This window comes from Anas acuta, chromosome 6 (genome assembly GCF_963932015.1).
Source record: "Anas acuta chromosome 6, bAnaAcu1.1, whole genome shotgun sequence".
Lineage (NCBI taxonomy): Eukaryota > Metazoa > Chordata > Aves > Anseriformes > Anatidae > Anas > Anas acuta.
The window spans coordinates 782,741-805,168 of record NC_088984.1 but is presented as its reverse complement, the minus strand read 5'-3'; the positions used below and the strand labels follow the sequence as shown (position 1 = coordinate 805,168).

The 22,428-nt window shown below is 47.5% G+C and overlaps 1 protein-coding gene across 1 annotated transcript in view; it reads right to left on the bottom strand.

The window, feature by feature from the left end:
* The window catches only part of ACVR1C (activin A receptor type 1C), a 34,906-nt gene extending 14,153 nt beyond the window's left edge, over positions 1 to 20,753 (bottom strand). Inside the window, exons 1-2 of the mRNA XM_068686890.1 lie at positions 20,581 to 20,753; positions 7,550 to 7,780 (exon numbers count right to left, since the gene is read on the bottom strand). Coding sequence (XP_068542991.1) covers positions 7,550 to 7,780; positions 20,581 to 20,650 — 301 coding nt within the window. The 5' untranslated portion in view covers positions 20,651 to 20,753. The remainder of the gene's footprint in view (positions 1 to 7,549; positions 7,781 to 20,580) is intronic.
* Between the last annotated feature and the right edge of the window lie 1,675 nt (positions 20,754 to 22,428).

The window sequence follows — 22,428 nt, the reverse complement described above, 5'->3', positions numbered from 1 at the left end:
GAAATGAAGAGATCCTGACTGTCTAGAGAAGTTTCTTGGAAGGAGTCAGCTGGAGACCACACTTGTCCTCCCTTAGTCTCCTGGCTGTACCAAAGCGTAGATCGAGGCTGCTGGCAACTACTCAAACCCCTTCCAGTTCTTCACAGAGCACACACGGGAGCCTTGGGAATTCCCAGCCTTGTGCTTTCTGCTTCGCGTTTCGTTGCAGGCCGTCTTCAAGTGCTGACCCCCTGCGGCATGGCATCCTGCAGCAGCACCGCGCCCGTGCCCTGCAGCCTGCTGCTGCGGGCTGGGACACCGCCAGCCCCTGCGGCTTCCCACAGCAACGCCGTGTGCCGGAGGAGCGATGAGCAAAACACACAGCACACAAGGTACAAACAGTAATTTGAGACAAAAGCACCAAATAAGTGTGGTAATGTTTACGGCAGTTGTGCAATGTTAAACACTTTGGGAAATAAGAAAATCTCTCATGACTACCTAAAACTATTAAATCAACACCGTTAATCAAAATGTTTTGCAATCTTATGTCTAATGTATTATTCAATGTCTTACTGATCAAGAATAGACCCTGAAGACATGTTGCCATGTATGAAACAAAAATAGCACATCTGGCAATCTTTAGCAATTTCACAATATGGTACAGTTATATTCCAAGTTGTGTAAATAGAAGAGTGCTTTTAGGCAGGAGAAAAAAAAAAAAGTTATTTTCCCTCCAACAGAAAAGACATTCTCACACACGGCATTTGCCTGTTTTTTAAGGTATAATGGCAACCTTAAGACTTATAAAAGTCCTAAACTATTCATATTTAAGTTCCTAAACTACTCAGGTGGAAAAAAAAAATGTATTCTTTCCAATGCTGTAAGAAAATGTATTGTATCTAATGCAGAGCTCTAATCAGATGTACAGAACATTTTTAAACAATTTCAGAAATACATAATTTGGACTAGAGACTAAAATCAAGTTTCTCCAGCCTCCACCATGACTGCAGACTCCACCATCCCTTTCAGGACATTCAGAAATCACCTGGGAAAGGCCTGCTGAAGGATCTGGAGGTTCAAGCAAAGCCATCAGGGATACAGCTGCAAGATAAACAGATACATTACCTAAATTCCTATTTCCCCGATTTCCTGTCCCTTCCCCTGCCTTCTCTTCAAATGGCTGTATTCTTACAAATTCCTCTGGAGCACACGAACCTGGGACAGCCAAGATGTTCAACAGTATGTGAAATATTTGCCGAATTACACATTCACAGAGCAGCTATGACAGGCTGCAGCTCTGCCTACTGAACCTTTTTCAAGGAGAACTTCAGATCAGTCCAAGTGGGTGATTATCCTAAGAATTGCATCAGTGGTACAGCACCAAACTGGGTGAACATGGAAAGGAAACAGGTTTACTACAGCTCACACAGTCTTAACCTCTGTCCTGATGTCCGTGCCATAACATCATCTTTTTCATCAAAAACTCAAAACAGAAAACAATCAACTAAATGAAGTTTCTACTATTGCATTGCAGCAGACTAGTAACACAAGCTGTTAGTGTTGGCACTGGACTCTGGCACTGGCTTCCAAACCCACCAGTTCAGAAGAAACAAAGTGGCCTCAAAGAATAGCAAAAATATATACCAAAATATTTCACTTCCTCTTTTCTTTTTGCCACATTCCCCATCCTCCCTATTTTTATCCATCACTAAACATTTTAGAAAAGTTAGAAAAGTTAGTGAAATAATTGTCTTTTTTCTCTTCACTCTCTCTGTACCTTCCTTCTAAGCTATTCTTGATGATGCTAGTACTGGGAAAACAAAAAGAAACCTTTACATGGTGTTCAGTAACAGACAATGAATGCCTAGAATAAAGAAAAGGCAAAGCCAGAGCCTTACCCTGAACCCTGACCAGCAGGGCAGCCTGCTCACCCATCTGCCCTTCAGGATTCTTTATAATCATGTTCCTTAATATGGATCTTTTTTTCTTTTTTCTTTTTTTTTTTTTTTTTCCCCTGCTTTAAATTACAGAAAACAGTTACTACTTTTTCTTACATTTAAACAATTGAATGTATTTCCCTTACAATGTATTTTCAAACACTTGATTTCATTCCGCAAATTATTAGTTGAAGGCTGATTCTTCTAATTTTCTGTATTACTATGTGCCTTATAAACTAGTACAGCAGTATCTGACTTCTTGAATATTAATAAATCTGTGCATTCCATTCACCTAAAAAGGCTTTAATGTTTTTAGGGATTTTCAAAGAGGTAAATATAGTGAAAAGTAATTACTTGTTCATAAAAAATGAATAAATAAATAAATAAAAAATGCAGATATTAAAAAGAAAAAAAAAAAAAAGATTGAAAATATTGCCTGGTAGTTAATCTAGCTAGTATAAATCATCTTTCTTATCAATATGAATATGTCCAAGGATTTTTTGTTCTTAGGATTTGTTCTATATTCCACTTTCTTTCATCCTACTCTGTACCTCTGTAGGTGATATGAGTGCCTTTTGTGACCGCACAGTTTGGGCAATGACAGTAAAGAGAAGAGCTGGCAAATTACTTATAATACAGTTTGTTAATCCCACTGCTATCTTAATCTTGTTCCATAAAGCCTCCTCGCTCCTCTGACTCATTTTCCATCATATAAATACAGAACAATAAATTTTTCATCTCAAGCTCTAGAGATGCTGCACCGCCAGGACCCCAGAGTGAGCAGACACCTTTCTAGCAGTGTGGTGCTTTTTGCTGGAGCCATGGGGGTAAATTTCAAGAGGAAAAAGAAATAAAAAATAAAAAATTAGAATTAAAGCTTTTACAGAGACTTTTTGTTATGTTGGATTTTCCCACTAACTCACGGGTGCGTTATTGTACAGTCTGAACACATCACCAATTTTCTTCTCATAGAGGTCGAGGTTTTCTTTAGGCAGTCACTGAAAGCAGGCTGGTCTGAAAGCCCATAGCCCTATGAGACGTTTGCAAACCTACCAGCACCCATCCAGCCTCAATTTTCAGTATCTGTAAAGACAGAGACTTAATATTTGGCATCACTAGGTGTTTTGAGATCAAGAGTTTAGAATGACAGTCACATGAACTTTTCCCACGCATCTATAAACAGACGATATGCGAGGTTAAGAAGGCCCTGATTACTGCACCTGGTAACAAGCCTCAGAAGTCTGAACCTTCAGGCTTGGGTTCAACAGCTGTTGAGTCACTGCCTCCACTGAAGGAGGTGACTGAGGCCAACACCAGCATTGCTGCTTTGGAGAAGAGATGGGAATGTTCCCCAGCCTGTTTGTATTGAGCCATGCTAAGCTCAAACCACCATAACCAAACGCAAGCATCGAGTTATGAGAACCTCCAGCCACCTGCCCTGGGGCTGCAGGTAGGGGTCTGTCACCTATAAACAGGCTTGTGAGGGGGCAAAACCCTCTCACAGGTGGGGTGGGGACGGATCACAAGGACCACGTCCCTAATCTGAAATATGGTCTGATAGCCCTGTGAAGCACCAGTCTACAACTTGAAATCTTCAAGATCTTATTAGCAAGTCCTTAAAACAGTCTGCAGCATGCTGAGGTGAACACAGGCAATTTCTTGTAGACACACACATTCATCGAAAGAACCAGCATGGAAGCAGCATGCAGGCCATTTCTGTAGACCTGATATGACACCCCACTGACAGACAAAGGTCCTCTCAGGTCACCAGCTTGGGCAGAAAGTGTTGTAGTTTAAATAGTAGAAAACTGGAAACAAATTCAGGGTAACAGAAAAACCCTAATTATTGAAAACCAGTCCTGCACTTTGGAACATATGACCTGTCAATGCAAAAACATTGCGATGAAATCCACGACAAGTATATAAAAAGCAGATATGAAGGTTGCATCTGCCCTTAGAAATGTTTATTTTCTTCACACATGGTAAAAAACCCAACTCAGAACAAGAGCAACCTCCTCTCGCACACGACACAGCAAGGACAGCTCTGCTGCTGAATGAGGCACGCAATGCCACCTGCAGCCTTACCGTGGAAATTCATGCATGGGCAATCATAAAAAACAAATTGCTTTCTGTCTCAGAGATCCTCATGATATACGTTACTTTATTGTTTCCCAGTCACTCTTGGTATTACACGCCGTGAGCCCTTGGTAATTAACACAGAGCTGAGCTGAAGCGGGTGGGCACGAAGAAGAGCTGCCTGGGCCCCCAGGCTGGCTGCAGGAACCGGGTGGGAAGAGCCTGCAGAAGCTCCTGCCTTCTGGCAGGGATGTGCCCTGCCCTGGACCTTCTCAACACCTCTCCTCAGTGAAATTCAATCCTGCCTAATGGCAAATTTTCCATATCCGTGTGCTCTACTTTTAAACTAGGATCTGCATAGTGGAAACATATGTTGATATACATTTAACTCCCATATTAAGGTGTCTGTACCAGGCACCAAACTATTACTCTTTTAAAGAGAGAGTGGCAGTAGGTGGGCTGGCCTACATTAGCATCTTGACAAAGCAGATATGTGTTAAAGACCAGAGAGCCTGTGTGGCCAAGTGAGGCACCAATGGACAGACACCGTGGCTTGGTTACCTGCCACCACTGGCAAGGGACAGCCAACACGAGAACAGCTTCAGGAGGTGTGTGGTGACATGCCAGAGGATGAAGTGACACTGCAGATGGGCTGCTGGACCAGCCACTTCTCTATGGGGACTTTTATGAGCACTCCCTGAGCAGAGCCCTTTCACAAGTCCCGGCTGCGCGAATCCTGGCCTCATCCTTACACAGCAGTGGAAATTAAACTTTTACCACTTCAGCAAGATCCTGGACTGATTACCAAACTTAGAACTGCCTCTGGTTTGCTTTATTTTTTTAATCACACCAGCTGATAGTTGCAGTGCCTACTGGTTATTTGCTACGGTGCCTCCATTTCACATTTCTTTCCTCAGTGATGAGTCCAAGACCTCAGTTAGGATGTCCAAGTATCACATAGGACTGGAATGAAAGAAGAAAAGATGCAAGCTGAGCAAGGAGTAGCCTAGAAGTTGCTTTGGACACAGAACCTCGCTCAGCAAAGGACCCCCCCACCGAGGCAGCAGAGGTAGCAGCAGCCAAAGCCTTCCCCGCGGCCCGCAGGCCTCCCTCCAGCTGAAGGCCTCCCGCGGCACAGCAGGCCCGGCACAACCCCATCTCCTGCTGCCCAGCTCTTTCACCTACATACTCAGCAATACCCCTAAGAAAGTTTATTCTTGCTGGAGCTTTCAAATAATGTTAATTATTTGGAAAAGGGCTGTCCAGCAAGACCAGCAAGCAAGTAACATTGGCGCTGTAAACTTTTGACTAACGTGAATTCCCCCAAATGTTTAGAGCAAAGGGCTCAGGCTAAAAATTAAGTAACTTTTGCTGGTACTGAAACACATAACCAGAGGTTTTGCAACTACCAGTTCAAATGTTAGGAAGATAGACAATCCTCCACTCCATCTCAAAATTGCAGCTGTCTTCCAAGTTTCCAGCATCCCAACCTGAACAGGTGTGGCTTTTACTTCTACGTATCTAGAGCATAACTACTATTAGTATCTCCCTTCTGTTGCTGACCAAAAGACACATACCCAAAAAGCCCTTACTCCTTAGGTCAGGCTGGACACAGGGGAGCAGCCCCCCAGCCAAGAGACCATGACCCAGCCCAGGTGCTCAGGGGATGCTCACAGGGGCCAAGCCCCCTCCAGCAGTGCCCAGCCCCTCAGTCAGCACCAGACACTGACAATCCCCAGGGCCAGCCCGGCCACACTCCCTTTGGGTGATCCCACAGAGAGCTCTGCAGGCTCCATCTACACACCGTTCAGTCGACTCGACTCGTACTACCACTACTCGCATAGTAGCAAGTGTCTCTGTTGACATGGCACTAAGTGTCCCCTAAACGTGTCTCCTTGCACACCATCACTTCCCCTCTCCCCCCCTACCTGCAGTCTCCCAGCCCTCCCTCCCCAAACCCATCCCTTCAGTGCCCCCTCTAGAAACTGACTTTTCAGGAGTCCTTCCCCTCACTGACAGCTGAGTCTGCCCTCCTGTATCTTGAGTATCAAATGCTCACAGAAACAGATGGTTTTAATTCTGTTAGCTACTCTACAATAGCAGCTGAAGTGCAAATTACAACTGCAAATTATGTATTACTTTACATCTTTCTTATCTGTAACATCTCTCACTAGTGGAACTATACATAAAAAGGTATAATTTGTTGAAGTAGTAGAGTTGACAGCTTATTCAAAAAGCTTGGATGAAGCACAAGTTTTACTGGAGAGAAGGGTGAAGTATATTATCAATAATTAAATCTAAAAATAGCGTAAATATATGTTTTTCAAACGGACCAAATCAACTTCACCACACAGTTCTGAATCTGCCAGACTTGAATATTGCACTGACTGTGTAATAAACAGAGCTCCCAGAAGCATAAATCTTTTTCCTCCCTCTCATTGGAACCAGGAATCTCACACCTTCCTGTGTCTGCTGGGCAAAAATCAATGATACTGATTTAACACAGAACAAAAGCTGCACTACAAGCTGCTAAAACAAATTGCAGAAGCCAAAAGCTGAAGACAGACTTACAAAATTGCTGAAACATAAGTATTTCCTCCAGCAACAACTTTGTATCCAGCGTCCCTCCTCACTCCCACCAAGCCAGCCCCAGGTACCACACAAGCCCATGTCACTCCTGCCCATCACAACAGAGCTGCAGACGCAGCTTCCAGCAGAGCAACGTCCTGCACGACCTGCAGCAGCTGCTGGGCGGTCCAGGCCAGGAAGCAGGACGCAGACTGCGTAAGGGGAACGGGGAGAGCAGCTCCCCATATGCTGGGGCTGCTTCATCCCGGTGCAGGCTCACCGAGCATCCAGACCCTCATCTGGCCAAAATCATGGACTGGGTTTCCCACATGCCATTGACAACAAGCGTCTACAATTGCCTTCTTTCCACACCTCCCTAGTCTGAATTCTTACCCAACCCATCTAATGCAGATCTTTTACATTGGCTGCAGAGGCAGTTTAGGCTGTAAATCTTAGGCTGTAAGGTCCTCATTATCTCCTGGCAAAGCACCAGTTAACACATGATCCGCTCGCTCAGCAGCGCACGGTGCTCGGCTCCCCACAACCATCAATTTGTAGCTGCAGTGGGTTGCTGATCCATGCCACATGAGAAGCCCCTGAATGCCAGCCAAAACCTTCCCAAGATCTAAACTAATGCCAATTCAAACCACAAACTCACTTAAGATGCCCCAGCCTATAAAGATCTGTAAGGTGATAAGGCTTTTTCCTCCACACACCTCCTTTTTTCTTCATGGTTAACAGCTCCTGGGATGCAAAAGACAGTGTCTGGAAAATTTAGGCAATGCAACTAGTTTCCTTTTCCCCAAACATAGTCACAATTTAGTTTTTCCTCAGTTGGGAAAAAAATAAAAAACAGCTTTTGCTTTTACAGCCAGCTTTTAAAATCTTAATTAGCTGCTCTCACAGCCGTGCTCTCTGCCCAGTGTTTCTGCAGCTCCCATGCCATCACAAAACACTCGCATATCACTTTGCATTCAGGCAGTACGTACCTATGGGCAGGCGGAGGGTGATGTTGTTGCAGAAATCTGTGTAGCAGCACTCGGTTTTTGTGATGTTTTTGGAACTGTGGCAGAAGACTTGAGCATTCAGCTCCGGGAGGGAGACACAGGACTTGACCACTTCTTCCTTCCCGTTGGTCAGCATGACCGAAGCCCAGCACGCTCCCTCTGTCTGGCAGGTGAAGTTCGTGTGCTCGCACAGCTGGCACACACACTTGAGACCTGAAAAATACAATTCAATTTTCCATGAGAAGACTGGGGTCACTTCGCCAAGGCTGGCCCTTTGGTCAGGAGCACCCGCGGGTGGTCAGGGCCAGGCACAACCAGCAGGAGCCCATGCTGGTCAAGGGGCTTGGGGCAGCAGGAGGCACCCAACAGCAGATGTCTCCAGTACCCACTGCTGAGCAGCATTTGAACCGTGTGCCCTCAGTCACAGGAGAGCTTACAGCATCTCTCCCGCATGGTGAAGAAGACTGACACCCCTGAACAAGCTTCTGGGGAAGCTGTCTTCTGCTTAGATGGGGAGACAGAGATTCAAGTCTTCAGCTCTTACAGACTTGGTGCAACATCTCCTATAAGTCTCACGACAAGCACATGTACACACTGATCAGTTTCAGAACGTGTATTTAGACACAGCATTAGGTACTGAACTTTAAATAATACCAACAGCCACTGTTTATGTAACTATGGACTTCCCAAAAAAGCATTCATTTCTCCTCTGTGCCAGCCAGGCACCTGTGGGCTTCCAACAGACAGCCTTGCTGGAGAACCAGCTGGCTCAGAGCAATGGGACAGAGGAAGCACCGAGGCACAACAGGACGTTCTGGCATGCACCTCCCTACAGGCACACACAGGCAGCAGCGACAGACTTTTCTCCCCCATGTCCTCTGCAACGATGCACTTTTTTCAAACGTGCAAATAGTTGCCCAATTTCTGTTTGTGCAAAAGTCAGGTGTCTGCTAAGTATTACGTGCTTTTAACCATATCTTCATGTGTTTTTATCTGATTTTGTAAAACATTTAATCAGTAACTACTACATTGAAGATGCTTAGGGATATGGTTTGTAGAGCTTAGGGATATGGTTTAGTGGAGGACTGTTAGTGTTAGGTCAGAGGTTGGACTCGATGATCTTGAGGTCTCTTCCAACCTAGAAATTCTGTGATTCTGTGATTTTCAGGCTTTATCGGCTCTTTCTTGGAAGGGCAGGGAACCCAAACCATATCATCTCAATGAAACACCGGATGCTGACAGGTTTTTTGCCTCCCTTGTTTTCTTCAATTGCTTAATAACAAACAAATTTTGCTCTCTTCAGGACAAGGTTAGGAACTCATATTAGCAGTGATATGGTAAGCAATGCATCTTAACCTTGGGCTGAATGCAGTTTCTACAGGAAACCCTTCCTTAACTGCACTTCATATGATTATTTTGTTTGTGGGGAAAGGAAAGGGAAAAGGAAAGGGAAAAGGAAAGGGAAAAGGAAAGGGAAAAGGAAAGGGAAAAGGAAAGGGAAAAGGAAAGGGAAAAGGAAAGGGAAAAGGAAAGGGAAAAGGAAAGGGAAAAGGAAAGGGAAAAGGAAAGGGAAAAGGAAAGGGAAAAGGAAAGGGAAAAGGAAAGGGAAAAGGAAAGGGAAAAGGAAAGGGAAATTAGAGTACAGAGACTTGACCTCTTCTTTTGACTTAATTCCTACCCTACCACAGGGTCCCCAAAATGCATTCTGCATGCCTTCACCAGGAAGGCCACCACCTTCAATCTGCAAGATCAAACACTGCTCAAACACCGACAGGAGACAAAGTCTACAATATATATATCCAAGCATCCATTCTGTTTCTTTGGGAACTAGGTGGGGGTACGGAACACTTTTTCTTCTACTGAACAATAACAGACATCTCAGAAAGGAAAGTCATGAGGTGACTAGAATCTAGAAGGGCCACCAGGAACAGAAGGGCTTTCTCTGATTGCTAACTAGCGCTCAACAAGCCAGTGCAGGCTAACAGATGATGCATTTCTTATTATGTTGCATTTCCCTGTCCACACTGGGAGCTAAATCAGACTCTGCCATTGCCCCAAGCTGGCAGCTGACAAAAGATTAATTTCCATGAGCGTGCCCCAGCCCTCTGTGCAATATGGATATGTGGATAAGTGTCCCACATTCATGTGTGAGGACGAATGCGAGGTGACCTACAGCTGCAGAGGGACTAACGGGGACTTGCAGCTCAAGCAGCCTCTTCGGGTGAGCCAAGAAGCCCTGACAGATGTCAGTATGAATCCCATTTTTGTTTCTGTAACACTATTTGTTTTCTTTACAACAATCTTCATCCTATGCTACCCTTCTGAAGTAACAGCTTGTAGTGTTTATCTTCATCTCGGGCCCGCAACAAACTTCCTTGGCACCATATGTTCATGTTTATCCTGGATGCAGGGTATGCCAGGAACCGTATCACTGCGTGTCTGTTTCAGTGTTCTCTCCGTGCAGGGGAGTGAGCACAATCACCCAGCAACAGGAGCAGGTGAATCTTCGGTAAAGACATAGTCCTGGAAGAGATGCCAGGAGCAAGACTCATCAGGTCCAAAGAAATAAGAGACCTGGCAGAAGAGAAACAGACATCGTCATCAATGCTGCAAAATAAAAGGATTACTTGAGGAAATGAAAATAAATGACTGTTGCAAGTGTCTTCAGTGATTCAGATATGCCATTATGCTCTTTTCCCCCACCTTCTCATGGGCTAAAAATAAAATAGGAAATGGTCTTTCCAATGTCATCCACAGCAGATAACTGCTTTATCTATATCCTGACATTTTGTGGATTGCTTGAAAGGAGAGCTAATCAAAACTGTCACTGCGGTTCCTGAACAGCTCCAAGGGCATTCCTCTGAGCACCATGAACACAGGATGAGAAAAGAGTGTCTAAGAGGCTCTGCAGCCCCACTTTGACCAAGCTAAGATTGTCTCTTATTTCCTGAATAAAAGGTCTTTATTTCTTCTCCCTCGAGCCTGTCTGCAACCAGGGGTGGCTGGAAGGCACACGTGCAGACCAGTCTGACGATCAGCTCGCTTGCAGGGGAAGCAATGAGTGCCACCACAAGATCAGTATTTCCTCCTGCTGTATTTAGAGACTGCCCGAAAGGAAGAGTCTAGGCCCATTTTTCCTATTTGTTCTGAATATTTTGCTTGAAACTGACTTGTCCGATTACTGCCCACAACTGAAAGTTCACGAACCTATGGAAATAAGGGCTATTCCCCACAGAGCTGCTTCTGCAAGAAGCCATTATACTAAGTAGAACAAAAAGAAAAAGCTTTTTGGTAAATATTGTCATTACAGCCCAACCACAATGTCATTGCTTCTGAAAGTGAAAGCAGATGACCAGCTGGGAGGAGCAGGGAAAGGAGCACAGGGAACTCGATACTTCCAGAGCATTTTTTTGCTCTCTGGAGACCACGAAGTCCTGGAGCCCGAGGCAGCTCTACCAGCACTCCTCATTCAGAAATACCAAGCATGCAGAAGTCACGGAAGATACACACGAAGGTTTGATGGGAACACTAAGTTCAATTTGGAAGAGACACACAGAGAGCAGAAGTTGTCCACACCCAAAACATTACATCCTACAAAAACATTACAACATGTGTGTGTCCTGCCACACGAGCACTGCTGCCTTTTTCAGCACTCCTTTGGAAAAAGCTGTGAACCGCTGCTCTAGCAAGAGCAGTCTCCAGCCAGTGCTTCCCAGTTTTTTCCAGCTCTCTGTTCTGGTCCCGACTCTCAGCCCATGCCCATCCCCACCTCCCTGTCCCACTCACCCCCCCTCAGACAGCCGCAGGCCCCCACTGCCATCTCATCACAGGGACCTTGTCACGGGACTGCCTGCAGCTCCCCTTCGTGGCACCCTCTGACCGCCTCTGCTCCTCCCAAGAGGGCTCACGCTCACACCTCACACCCCACCAGATCCCAAAGACTCATCGAAGCATCCTCCCAGTCCACACATCTCTTCCTTCACCATCTCCCAGCTCCGGCTTTACTCCCCGCTCTCAGTCACTCTTTCTTTCCTACCAGGTTGCCAGCTGCAGCACTAGCCCCCTCGCCCTGTCAGCCCCCGTTTCTTCAGGCCCAGTCCCATCACTGCCCACCACGCAAGGTCTGGTGCTCTCCCTGCAGGGCAGCGCAGCGATGTGCTGGCAGGCTCCAGGCAGAGGTTTCCCTGCCTTCAGCAACATCCTACTGCTCTACACCAGCCTGCAAGTCAGCTCCTCCAGCCAAGGCTCCCTAAATCCAGGTGCCCCGGGACGGAGCAAGTCTGTGCTGAACTGGAGCAGCAGAGGGGTCAACAAGAATGAAGGCTCTGCTCTTTGTTACTGACCAGATGCAAAGGGGCTCTACTGAAGCTTGAAATCTGCACTGCCTCCTCCCTCCTGCCTGCATTTCAGCTTTCCCTGGTGTTGTGTCTTCTGCCACAGCTCACCCAAGTCTAAATGCTGCCCAATTTCAAGCCATTGCTCAAACAACAACCAAAACAGATACATCTATTCAGAGACAAGATTAGAGTCTGAATTGTGAGCAAGATGATACTCTTTCTTCCTAGAAAATATACGTAGATCACTTTTAAATGTAGTTCATCCAGAAGCAGGTATCCAACATGGAGAAACTTAGAAAAAATTTGTGTTTGGTAGACATTACAATAAGAAGTGCCTGTCAAGTGTAACAGTCTGAAATTATAGGAAAGTGATAACGTCACTGATCTCTTGAACAGTCATCCATAGCGTTTACAGAAGAAGGAATAAATATCTCAAAAACTGATGAAAGGAAAAGGAAAAGGAAAAGGAAAAGGAAAAGGAAAAGGAAAAGGAAAAGGAAAAGGAAAAGGAAAAGGAAAAGGAAAAGGAAAAGGAAAAGGAAAAGGAAAAGGAAAAGGAAAAGGAAAAGGAAAAGGAAAAGGAAAAGGAAAAGGAAAAGGAAGATTCCCCAGATACCTGCCTGTACTACTGGCTAATTTCTCCTTTAGAGATCAGGATAAAATACCCAGAGTAGACTCAAGTATCTGACCTCGTTTCCAACATTTATGTACACCAAGAATCCGCTGCTAATAGAGCAGAAAGATCACCTTAAAACACAAGCACAGCAGTGCATGGCAGAGCAGCAGCCCTCAGCCCTCGCCACATCTGTCACAGCCTCATGCAGCCTCCCCAGCCTCCCCCCCACCAACGCTCAGGGACAGGCGACTCGCTGGAATTGGTGAGCTATCCATGCCGATCCACTCTGTGACAACCTCCTCTATTATCCTTCTCTTTTTATGAGAAGAAAAAAAAAAGTCCATATTCAGTGGCTACATGAAGTCAAGCTCTCTCATTACACAGCCTCACAGTTTCTGCCCTCCTTTGCCCCGCGGCTGTCCCAGACGGGCTGGCAGGACGCTCACCCCAGCCCATGGACCGGGGGCAGCAGACCACAGACCTGCCCTGCCCGTCGCACCCAGTGCTCGAGCTGACCTCGCTCCTGAGCTGTGCTCCCTCCTCCAAGCCCCCGCCTGACAGCACGGCAGTGCCAGGGCTGCCGAGAAGGCCCGGGGAAGGCAGGCGGTGCTGCTGGGGTGCTGCCGGGGTGCCACGCCACTGAGAGGTGGGACAAGGGGATGGTGAAGGAGTTAGGAAAAGGATCAAAGAGGCAGGAGGAAAATGTGTTCCCAGCATTTCAAAATAAGGCACTCAACGCAGTAGCGAACGTGACTCCGTTATTTACTCAAGCGTGACAACATTTCCCTTAACGCATTGCATTCTCCTGTTGAGAAACTGGGAGAAAGTGGACAACTGAAACACTTCCCAGCCTCACAGAGCTATGCCAGGCATCCAGGCAGGGTTGCCAATGGCTACCGGGAGCTCCCCGGGGCTCCCTGGACCACCAGTCCCCCCGTACCCATGGGCAGGGAAGCAGAGCCAGGGATCCCGACGGCCGCACGTGCTGCCTCCTGCCCTCCACAGAGAAGCGTGGTGCTTGTCCAGACCCACACTGATGGCAGGACAAACAGGCAGGTTGGTTCACAGACCACCAAGTACACAAGGAAAGAAAGTTTTAGGTACAGAGACCACACAGAACAGGTGTCCCCTCTTTTAGAACTTTTAAGCCATCAGTAGTTTTTAAGGATTTTTTTTTTTTCCCGTTATTGCAATAGGAATTGAGGCTATACAGTGATTTCTTGGATGAGACCCGCTGTGAATCAAAGACAGAATTATTTGCTCATCAGAGCAGAAAGTAACCTACATGACTTATATAAGAAAACAACTTTTTTTTTTTTTTCTTTTTAGTTTTCAGGGCAACCTTTAGAAAATGCACAGAACAGGCAAACACCCTGTGAACCTAACTTACGCAGCAGGAAGAACTGAACCAGCATTGGATTCCAAACAAATTAACACAAAGATGCACAAAAGGCTTTTTTTCTCTCAAGTGTCAGCTTCAAATACATGAATCACTAGATATCTAAGGAACAAGAATGATGTTACATGTAAACAACAGATGGAAGAAAGAGTTTAGGCACCAGCTTAATGAAAGCAGCTAACAATTGAAACAAGTAGATGGATGTAGTGCAACTTCAAAAGTTAAAGGGAAAAAATAGGGCACATATTTGGCATAAACTGACTAATAGTGTGGGGCTAGAAGTATAAGCTAAGAACTACAGGGAAGATGGAACTTGCTGCCTCCTCTGGACCACAGGCTTTACATTTAATACTGACTCTTTACTGTACAGATTAATGCAGCATTAATCTTCCATTAAGTCATAATCCATCCCTATCCACAAAAGTCAGCAGTTTCACATTGTGACTACAGGGCAGGAGAGCATTTCAAAATGAAATTTGAAAACAAACATCGACTACGTGAAAAGGAACTTTGCTGCCATGAGGCAGAGCTGTTTCCATCTTTTAACCGGGTGTTATCCTGTTTATCTTGTAACAGCCAAGATAAAAGGTATGGAGAAAAGCTGTCAGTTTTCACAGCAAGAGGCCGTTATCTCTGCAGAAATGCGTGGTGCTCAACGAGCTCCAGTGATCTGGAAAGGGGCACTGATAATGAAGCAGTAAGACCTGCTGAGGATAGAAAAATTACACCTGACTTCAGAGCATCGCAAAGGAACCTCACCGTGCCGAGCAACCCGCAGCCAGAGGAGAGTGAAACCAGAGGGGAGAGGACCAGGGCTGTACAGCATCCCGCTGCTGCCACAGGGAAGGCTGGCCATCAGGAGGTGCCAGCAGACCCACCGCCACCGCCCAGCACGTGGGGACAGCCCCAGCTCCACTCCAAAGGGCACTGGGGAGCTGGGAGGAGGCACCGGGCAGGTGGCAAGGGGGACGAGGAGTTTAGAAACTAGGCTCTTCTGTGTAGCTTCATGCAGAAACCTTGCATTGTATTGAGAAGACAAATGGGATCAGCCGATCATTGTTTCCCATACCTCAAAAGCTCCAGGCACCACAGATGTTCTGGACAGCAATTCTACAACAAGCAAGAAGCACTCCTCCTTTCCATTCCCCCTTGCCCTTTCCCAAAGAGGTCTTATTGCTGACATTTGGGAGGCAGTGTTGGCCTGTTCAAACAAGTTGTTAGACAAATTCATTTCCACAAACAACAGTTTCACAGACACTGCTATGCACAGCGGTACGGCACCTGCAGTCCCTGACCTGTGAGAGCTGTGGGTGCCAGCTGCGAGCGCGTCCCCTCCTCTCCTGCTGTGGCTGCCGCAGGAGCAGCGGTGGCCGCCTGCTGCCTTGGGCCAGCCTGCTGCGGCCAACCTCATGCTTCCCACGCACCGCCGTGAGCTCCGGGTGGAGGAGAATTAACGTGCAAATATTGACCGAAATCTGCAAGTCTTTACACGCAGCTTGAAATGCTTATTTCCCTCCCAGAGCACTGCGCCTGCTCTTCAGGGCAGAGCTCTCCATTTCCTACAATAAGCTGCACTGATGGAAGCGATAACGCGATGCTGTCAGTTTATTTTCTTGAAACTATTTCTTCAGAAGAGGAAAATAGAGCCTTGAAAAATGACAGCTCTTTAAAAAGTCTTGCTGTTTGGACTGCTATGAAATATATGGAAAAGCACTCTCTCTGGAGAGGACTCTGGAAATAAAACATATTAGGAGCAAAAGTAGATTAAAGGTCCATTATGTAAACATCCTGCAAAAAGGACTGATATCGGACTAGAAAAAAAAAATAGAAAGCTGTTGGTAAAAGAAAAGTAATTATTCCAGAACAGAGGAAAATGTCCTAGAATGAGGGATATTAAATAGTCCCAACGTTTTCATTTCTGAAAAATAGGTACGGAAGTGTTTTTAGTAGTACGTGCAAGTATCTTGATTTCGGAAGCAGGATACTGAGTGCTCAAGTCCCCACTCTAGAAAAGCTTAGCAACCATGACAAAGCACAGTGGACAGAAACTGAGGGCATGCATTAAAATTAATATCAGCTGGGCAGGGCGAGGGCAGCCCACTGAAATTATTTATTGCTGCAATAAGCTGTGAAAGGACATTCACTCACTTCTCAATAGCTTCAAATGGACAAGGCATCCTTTGAAATGTTATTCTTTGTGAAGCACCAGCTATGCGACACAACGCTAAGGTAACCGGCAAGATCTGGTGCAATACAGCACAGGCCAAAAGCAGAGGCAGAAGCCTCTGCTCAGCCTGCAAGGAGCCAAAAGGCACTGTGGGACCGGGGTGAGGCTGAGCCCAAAGGCTGAGGTGCCATCCGAAAAGGAGAGCTGGTGGCACTGAAAGGCAATTACAAGCAGTGCGTGACAACAGCTTTAAAAGTTATTTCACATTCAGGAAGTCACACTGATCTCTCTATTGCCACACAGCTCCTCTCCAGGCAAATGCAGCCTGCTTCTTCACAAAGAGTAGATGTTGCTGGAGAATGAATGAACGTCCCTAGAAGTCTGACTTTTGAAGATGAAAATGTAAATGTTTCAGAGTTGCTGTAAATAAGGAGAACAAAGTATTTCAAAACAACATTTGGAATACTAAAATGTCTCTTTTACTTAACTGCCATTGGTTTTTGCACAATTCCATGTCATTCTGACAACACGTTTGCTGCTAGAGAAGTAAATGGGATGTGAGTTCTGCAAACACTGCTCTGATTACCTAGAATCAGCTTCCTGATAAAAATGGAATCAAGATAACCATCGACTTTTCAATGTACTTTATTTATTCCTGCCATCACCAAACAGAAGATGTACCAACAACAGAAAGATAAAAATGCTGACTGCATGAGAAAAACATAACTTGCAAAGACCATTTATTCTGGAAAGGAGCACTTCAGAAGTTACATCCAGCAGCAAAAGGCAGCTGCGTCTGCGTGAAGTCTGAGCTGAGCACAGCTGCGGCTACATCCAGCCCTTCTGTGGGAAGGGAACAACCTGCACCTCTGGGAGACACCGGGCTTGCAGCATCACCGGCAGCACTCAGGCCAGCAGAGGTGTGCTGCAGGGACAGACGCTGCCAGCTGTACCAAAGTGACTTGCATACGCTCAGATTCATTGGCATATATCCAAAGTTGTCAGTACGAGCTGTGGTTTTTGTCCCTTCAAGGTATTCATGACATCTAATTTTAAGCATCTAACTTGGGCTTCGGTTAGGATGCTCTCTCTGCATGGCGGGCAGAGGCAGTGAAGGATAATTCAAAGCCTAACAGCTCTTGAGGTACGAGAGAGGAAATTACATTTTTTTTTTTAACTGGGATGGAGTTATTAATTAAGTGTCTCTTTGCTATCATCAGCTCACTGCCCAGCACTTCCACATCTCTGTTTGGTGAACTACCAGGTTCGTTATCAGAAACTTCCCTTCTCAGCCAGGCACAAGCTGAACACCTAGCCTACACAGACCAGCAGGGAGAAGAGCCCCAACCCCTACACCCTCCAGTACCCGACACGGAGATGACAGTGATACTACCCCACCGCACCGCTGGGGTTCGGCATGACATCCAAGACCGCTTTTTCCACAAATTACAGCTGAGAGCTCTGACTTCTCAGTGCCATAACCCAAGAGCCCTCGAGGGCCATGGGCAGTGCCCTGGCAGAGCCCTGCACCAGCAGCCACGTCCCGCAGCTCAGTGCCGCCCCGACGTGCTGCACAGCGCATGTGGGGACCACACCGCCCTCGTTCCAGCAATGTTCACCAAAACAACAAAATATCCCAGCCAGATTAAAGCCTAAAATAATCATCTGCAAGCAACTGGTAAGGTTCTAAAGCCTACTCCACTGAAAGTAGAACCAAATCACACCCACTCACCCCACATATAGCCTTTTATCTAACGTGCTGTCAGAATTATCAGCAGTCGCCCTGGTAGCTTGCAGAGTCAGGATTTACGCTCAAGAAGGCCAAACTAGTTGACCATTAAGTACTTGTAGTTCTCATCTATGCTGCTTTATTAAAGCTTTTTTTATTATTAAAGATTTTTACTAAAAGGTATGAAAAGAGAGCTTCTGTAGCCCAGAGAAACGAGCAGAAAGCCTCATAGTGGTAATTTGTTACAGAGCAGCGAATTAAATCATTTAGTGGAGAAGTACAACTGCTTGCTGTTACAGGGCGTTTTCTGAGGACTTGCTATTTTTGACACTTGACAACACACGGGCTTTTTGATATTAGGAGTTAATAAGGAGTAAGCAAACCAAATTCTGCAGCTGGAATGCAGGTGCTTTTTGCAGAACGCAGCTGTCTGAACTTGTCAGTGAGACATCCACACGCATCTGCACGTGCTGGTCTGCAGCTCTGTGGGTGGGCAAGCGCTATACCTACGCGTGCTCAGGACTTCAGGCTTTACATCAAGTTTACATTCTATAGGAAGCACTGGAATAAACAGTCTGTGCTAAAACATCAGCATTGAGATTCACAGGGCATTTGAGCAACTGCTTATAACAATGCAAGTACATTTTACACTATGGGACGGACAAGAAGGCAAGGGTTTTGTTTTTTTTAGTTCAGTACTACTCATGTAGTAAGAGTCTGTGTAGAATAGTTTTATGCTATTTTCATGCATTTATCGTTATCTAGCAGCTTTCAATACCAATCTGTCTTGCTTCTCATTCTTAAGCAAATAAAAAGTTTATGTTACACCTGGCCCTAAGAAGCAGCTGCTTGTGTGTGCGCTCCCCGCTCTGCTTTCAGCTGTGCAAACCAATGGCACTCCCAGAGTTAGGGCAAGGAGCTGCCCTTGTCCTTTCACACCCAACTGAACGTACAGGCATCTTCACTGTGCTTCAGGGATCGTTTATGGCACACGTACTTTGCTTTTGGAAAAAAATAAAATGCTTGTAAGTGGGAAACAAGCTCTCACAAACTGAGAAACACCTAAGAAAAGTGAAACATGGCAATTCAGTGGCGAGCGCTGCCCAAGTCCCACATGCCTGCACGGTGCAAAGTAACACATTTCTTTACTGCAGTCCACACCCTTGACTCTGGTTTATTTGGAAATGCTACAGCACGCTGAGTGCTCCTGACTTGCCCCAAAACAATGCCGTGATGAGCACAGAAGAGAGTGCTAAACGTTTAATACAGCGCAGATTGAGATGTGGAACGAAGGTGTCAGGTGTATAAGAAAAGCAGCACCAACAGAATGTAAATTTTGAGAGAAAGAATAGGGAAGAAAAAGTTTACCAGCGCATGCTTAGTCACGTATCTTGATCAGGCAGGTTCGTAGAGAAATGTGAGCGGTGCCGATGCAGAGCTGAACACCTGATCCAGCCCTGCTGGGGAGACCTGGACACCCTCCCCAGGTACACGCAACTCCACCTGGTGCCCCTCTAAGGAACTGTGAGGAGGATGCTGCCTGTCCGGGCCCACGTATGTGCACACCAGCCCGGAGCTGGACTCTGAAAAGATAACTAACAGGGCAGGGAAAATGACAGACAAAACCATTGCTACTTAAGAAATCAAAGCAACGCATGATTGCTGAATATGAACAACCAAAGCCAACGAGATCTGTTAGCGTGCTGGATGGTCACCAGAGGGAGGTGGGAAGGGCATGGTGGATATTGGTGATGCTTCACTTCAGGTGTAGCGGGGGAAAACAAGCATAGCGTGGACTGACTGCTTCTGTGGTTCACTTCCACACTTACATAAAAGAAATCCAAAGACAAGATGCACCAGATTTCACATCTCTTGGAAGAAACAAGGATTTACTGGATGTACCATACTGCACACTAGACAGAAACACTCAAAACCTCAACAGCCGAGCCTTGCCACTCCTCCCTTCCCAGAAGGGACTGTACGAGCACTTTGACACGGGAGCAGCAGCAGCCCTGCCCTTCAGCTGAGTGCTGTGACCACCTCTCTCTGCAACAGCATCACCAACATCGGCCAGCTCCTGTGGCAGAAGCTTTGAGAGACAAGGAAACTGGAGTATGGCTAAACAGAAGAATTAAGATCTGTTCTGGCTGTCCCACGTCACCAAGGGAGAAGCAGCTATGACAGCGGACTTGAGACACTGCAGGCTCAGCGCCCCTGCCTGGAGCCCTCCAGCTGGCTGTGCACTTTGCCCCATCCGTGCTGCGATGGGATGGGACCTGCGGTACCCAGCATGGGGCACGCACCGGGGCCTCGAGCTGCCTTGAGCCCCCCAGGAAGGCCGAGCAGAGCGGGGGGTGCATGCTGAGACACTCTCAGGGTGTGACCTGTCAGAAGCGGCTTGTGAAATGCCAGCCACCGGCAACTTTCGAGACACCGGTACCCAAGGAGCGTGTGCTGCAGCCCGCTCCGGGCCGGTCATTGCCCATAAATCCCAACTGACCTATTTCTCGCGCGCGCACGTTGGTCATAATTAAATGCATTAAGCTCCTTAACCTCCCGAGGAACAGCGCTGACCCCGGCCGGGCACGGCGCAGCTGGGAGCGCAGCGGGACGGAGGCAGGGCCGGCGGGGGGGTCCCGGCCACGGAGCAGCCCCGGGGCCGCGCATCCCCGCCCGTCCGCGCCCGCTGCGGCTCCGCCACCGCCCCCAGCCCCAGCCCCAGCCCCAGCCCCAGCCCCAGCCCCAGCCCCGGCCCCGGCCCCTACCTGCGCACAGGGACACGGCGGCGCCCAGCAGCGGCAGTGCCCGCAGCGCGGAGCTCGGCGCCCGCCGCATGGCCGCGCATCCGCGCCGGGAGCGGGGCCGCAGCGGGAGGCAGCGGGACGCAGCCTGCAGCCGGGCGCCGGCCCCGCCGGGTCCCCGCCTCCGCCGCCCGCCGGGCAGCTATAGCGGGGCTGGGCGGGGAGGGGCCGCTCCGGACCGGCCTCGCCCCTCCCGCCCGCCCCCGCCGCCCTGCGGGGCTCGGCGGCCCCCGCACCGCCCCGCACCGCCCCGCACCGCCCCGCCCCGGCCCGGCCATCTCCCCGCCGGGCTCCCCCCGCAGCCCCCGGCAGGCTGCGGCGGCTCCTCCGGGTACACTTGTGGTTCTCCAACGTGTGAAGAGCTCTCAGCGTTTCTCTGCTGCTCCCTTGTCTCTTCCACGTGGGGACCCTCAAAATAAATAATAAATAAATAAATAAATAAATAAATAAATGCTTGCAGCCCCAAAAGCTCTCCACCGCACCACAAAGCCCCATGGGCTTTTAAAAAGTACTTAGGGGCACCATCATAAGCCAATTACGTTTCCGCTATAATCAGGTACAAAAAAGGAGCAGACTCCATAGCCTGGATTGGCTTCAGGCGCTGCACTCGCCCCAGGTGCCTGGAGCTGTTTTAAGGGGAAGGCGCTAGCAGGAGCCCCCTTGCCCATGCACTGCTACACGCAGCTCCGGACTGCGAGCAGTGCCAGTTAAGCACCACTTTCCCTGTAGCACATTTTTAATACTATTATTATAGATGTGATGGTAATGACATCTCTATTTAAGCCTTTTGAACAGAACATAAATTAGCATGGTATCAACAGCACAAAATTCAGACTGCTTGCAATTCATTTAAAAAAAATGAACCTGACGTGAACTCAGGCACCCAAATAGCATCTGCAGCCACTTATTTTACTTTCCCTCAACCTCAGTTCCCTCTCTCAATCATTTTCAGAAGTTCATCAAGTTAAACAAATGCTGTGGTATTTTACTTCCTTAACCAGTCAGTTCCTTAGTCGTGCTGTTACGACGCTTACAACTTCTTTTCCCAGTTTTTGAACACTGAAGTTAGTGGCATTGCCATGTTGGCCTGCTGCAGCCTACCTTGTTCTACCTGATTTTTTCAGCTGAGCTGGAAGAGGTTCCACAGCGATATTAAATCCCCAGAGGGAAAAAAAAAATCTCCATGCATCGATTTTATTCCTGTACTTTCCTTAAGTTCCTTGTTCAGGGCAACAACACTGGCCACACATGCAGCAAGGCCCTTCCCAGCTCCCAGCATTTCTCCCCCCCGTTCCCTGTGCCTCCCTCAGACTCGCCAGCTCAGCCGCTTCCATCCAGCTCCACTGCACAGCTCCTGGAGGCAGTTACAGGAGCAGTTCCAGCAAGGCCCTGGTGCTTTCTGGAGGGAGGAAAAGGAAGAGAAAAGCACAAAACACACAGTAAGGGGAGCATGACTGCCTTCCACACCGGCTGCACTTGTATTCAGACAGACCACAGGGAAATGACCTGGGTTATCGGGTAATGCTGCAGCGGAGCATCCCTTTGTCCCCCCGTGCCTTCGGCTGCAGGGGTGTCTGGCCTTCCCTTCCCTTCCCTTCCCTTCCCTTCCCTTCCCTTCCCTTCCCTTCCCTTCCCTTCCCTTCCCTTCCCTTCCCCTCCCCTCCCCTGTGAGCACTGCCCCTTGCTGAACGCGCTGTCAGGTCAGACAGGTTGACTTCGGATCCAGTGGAGCAAACTGAACGTATTTGTTTGTTTCAGTGCTGTGGGTTTGTTCCCTTTATTTTATCATGTGCTTATCTGAACTAATGTGCT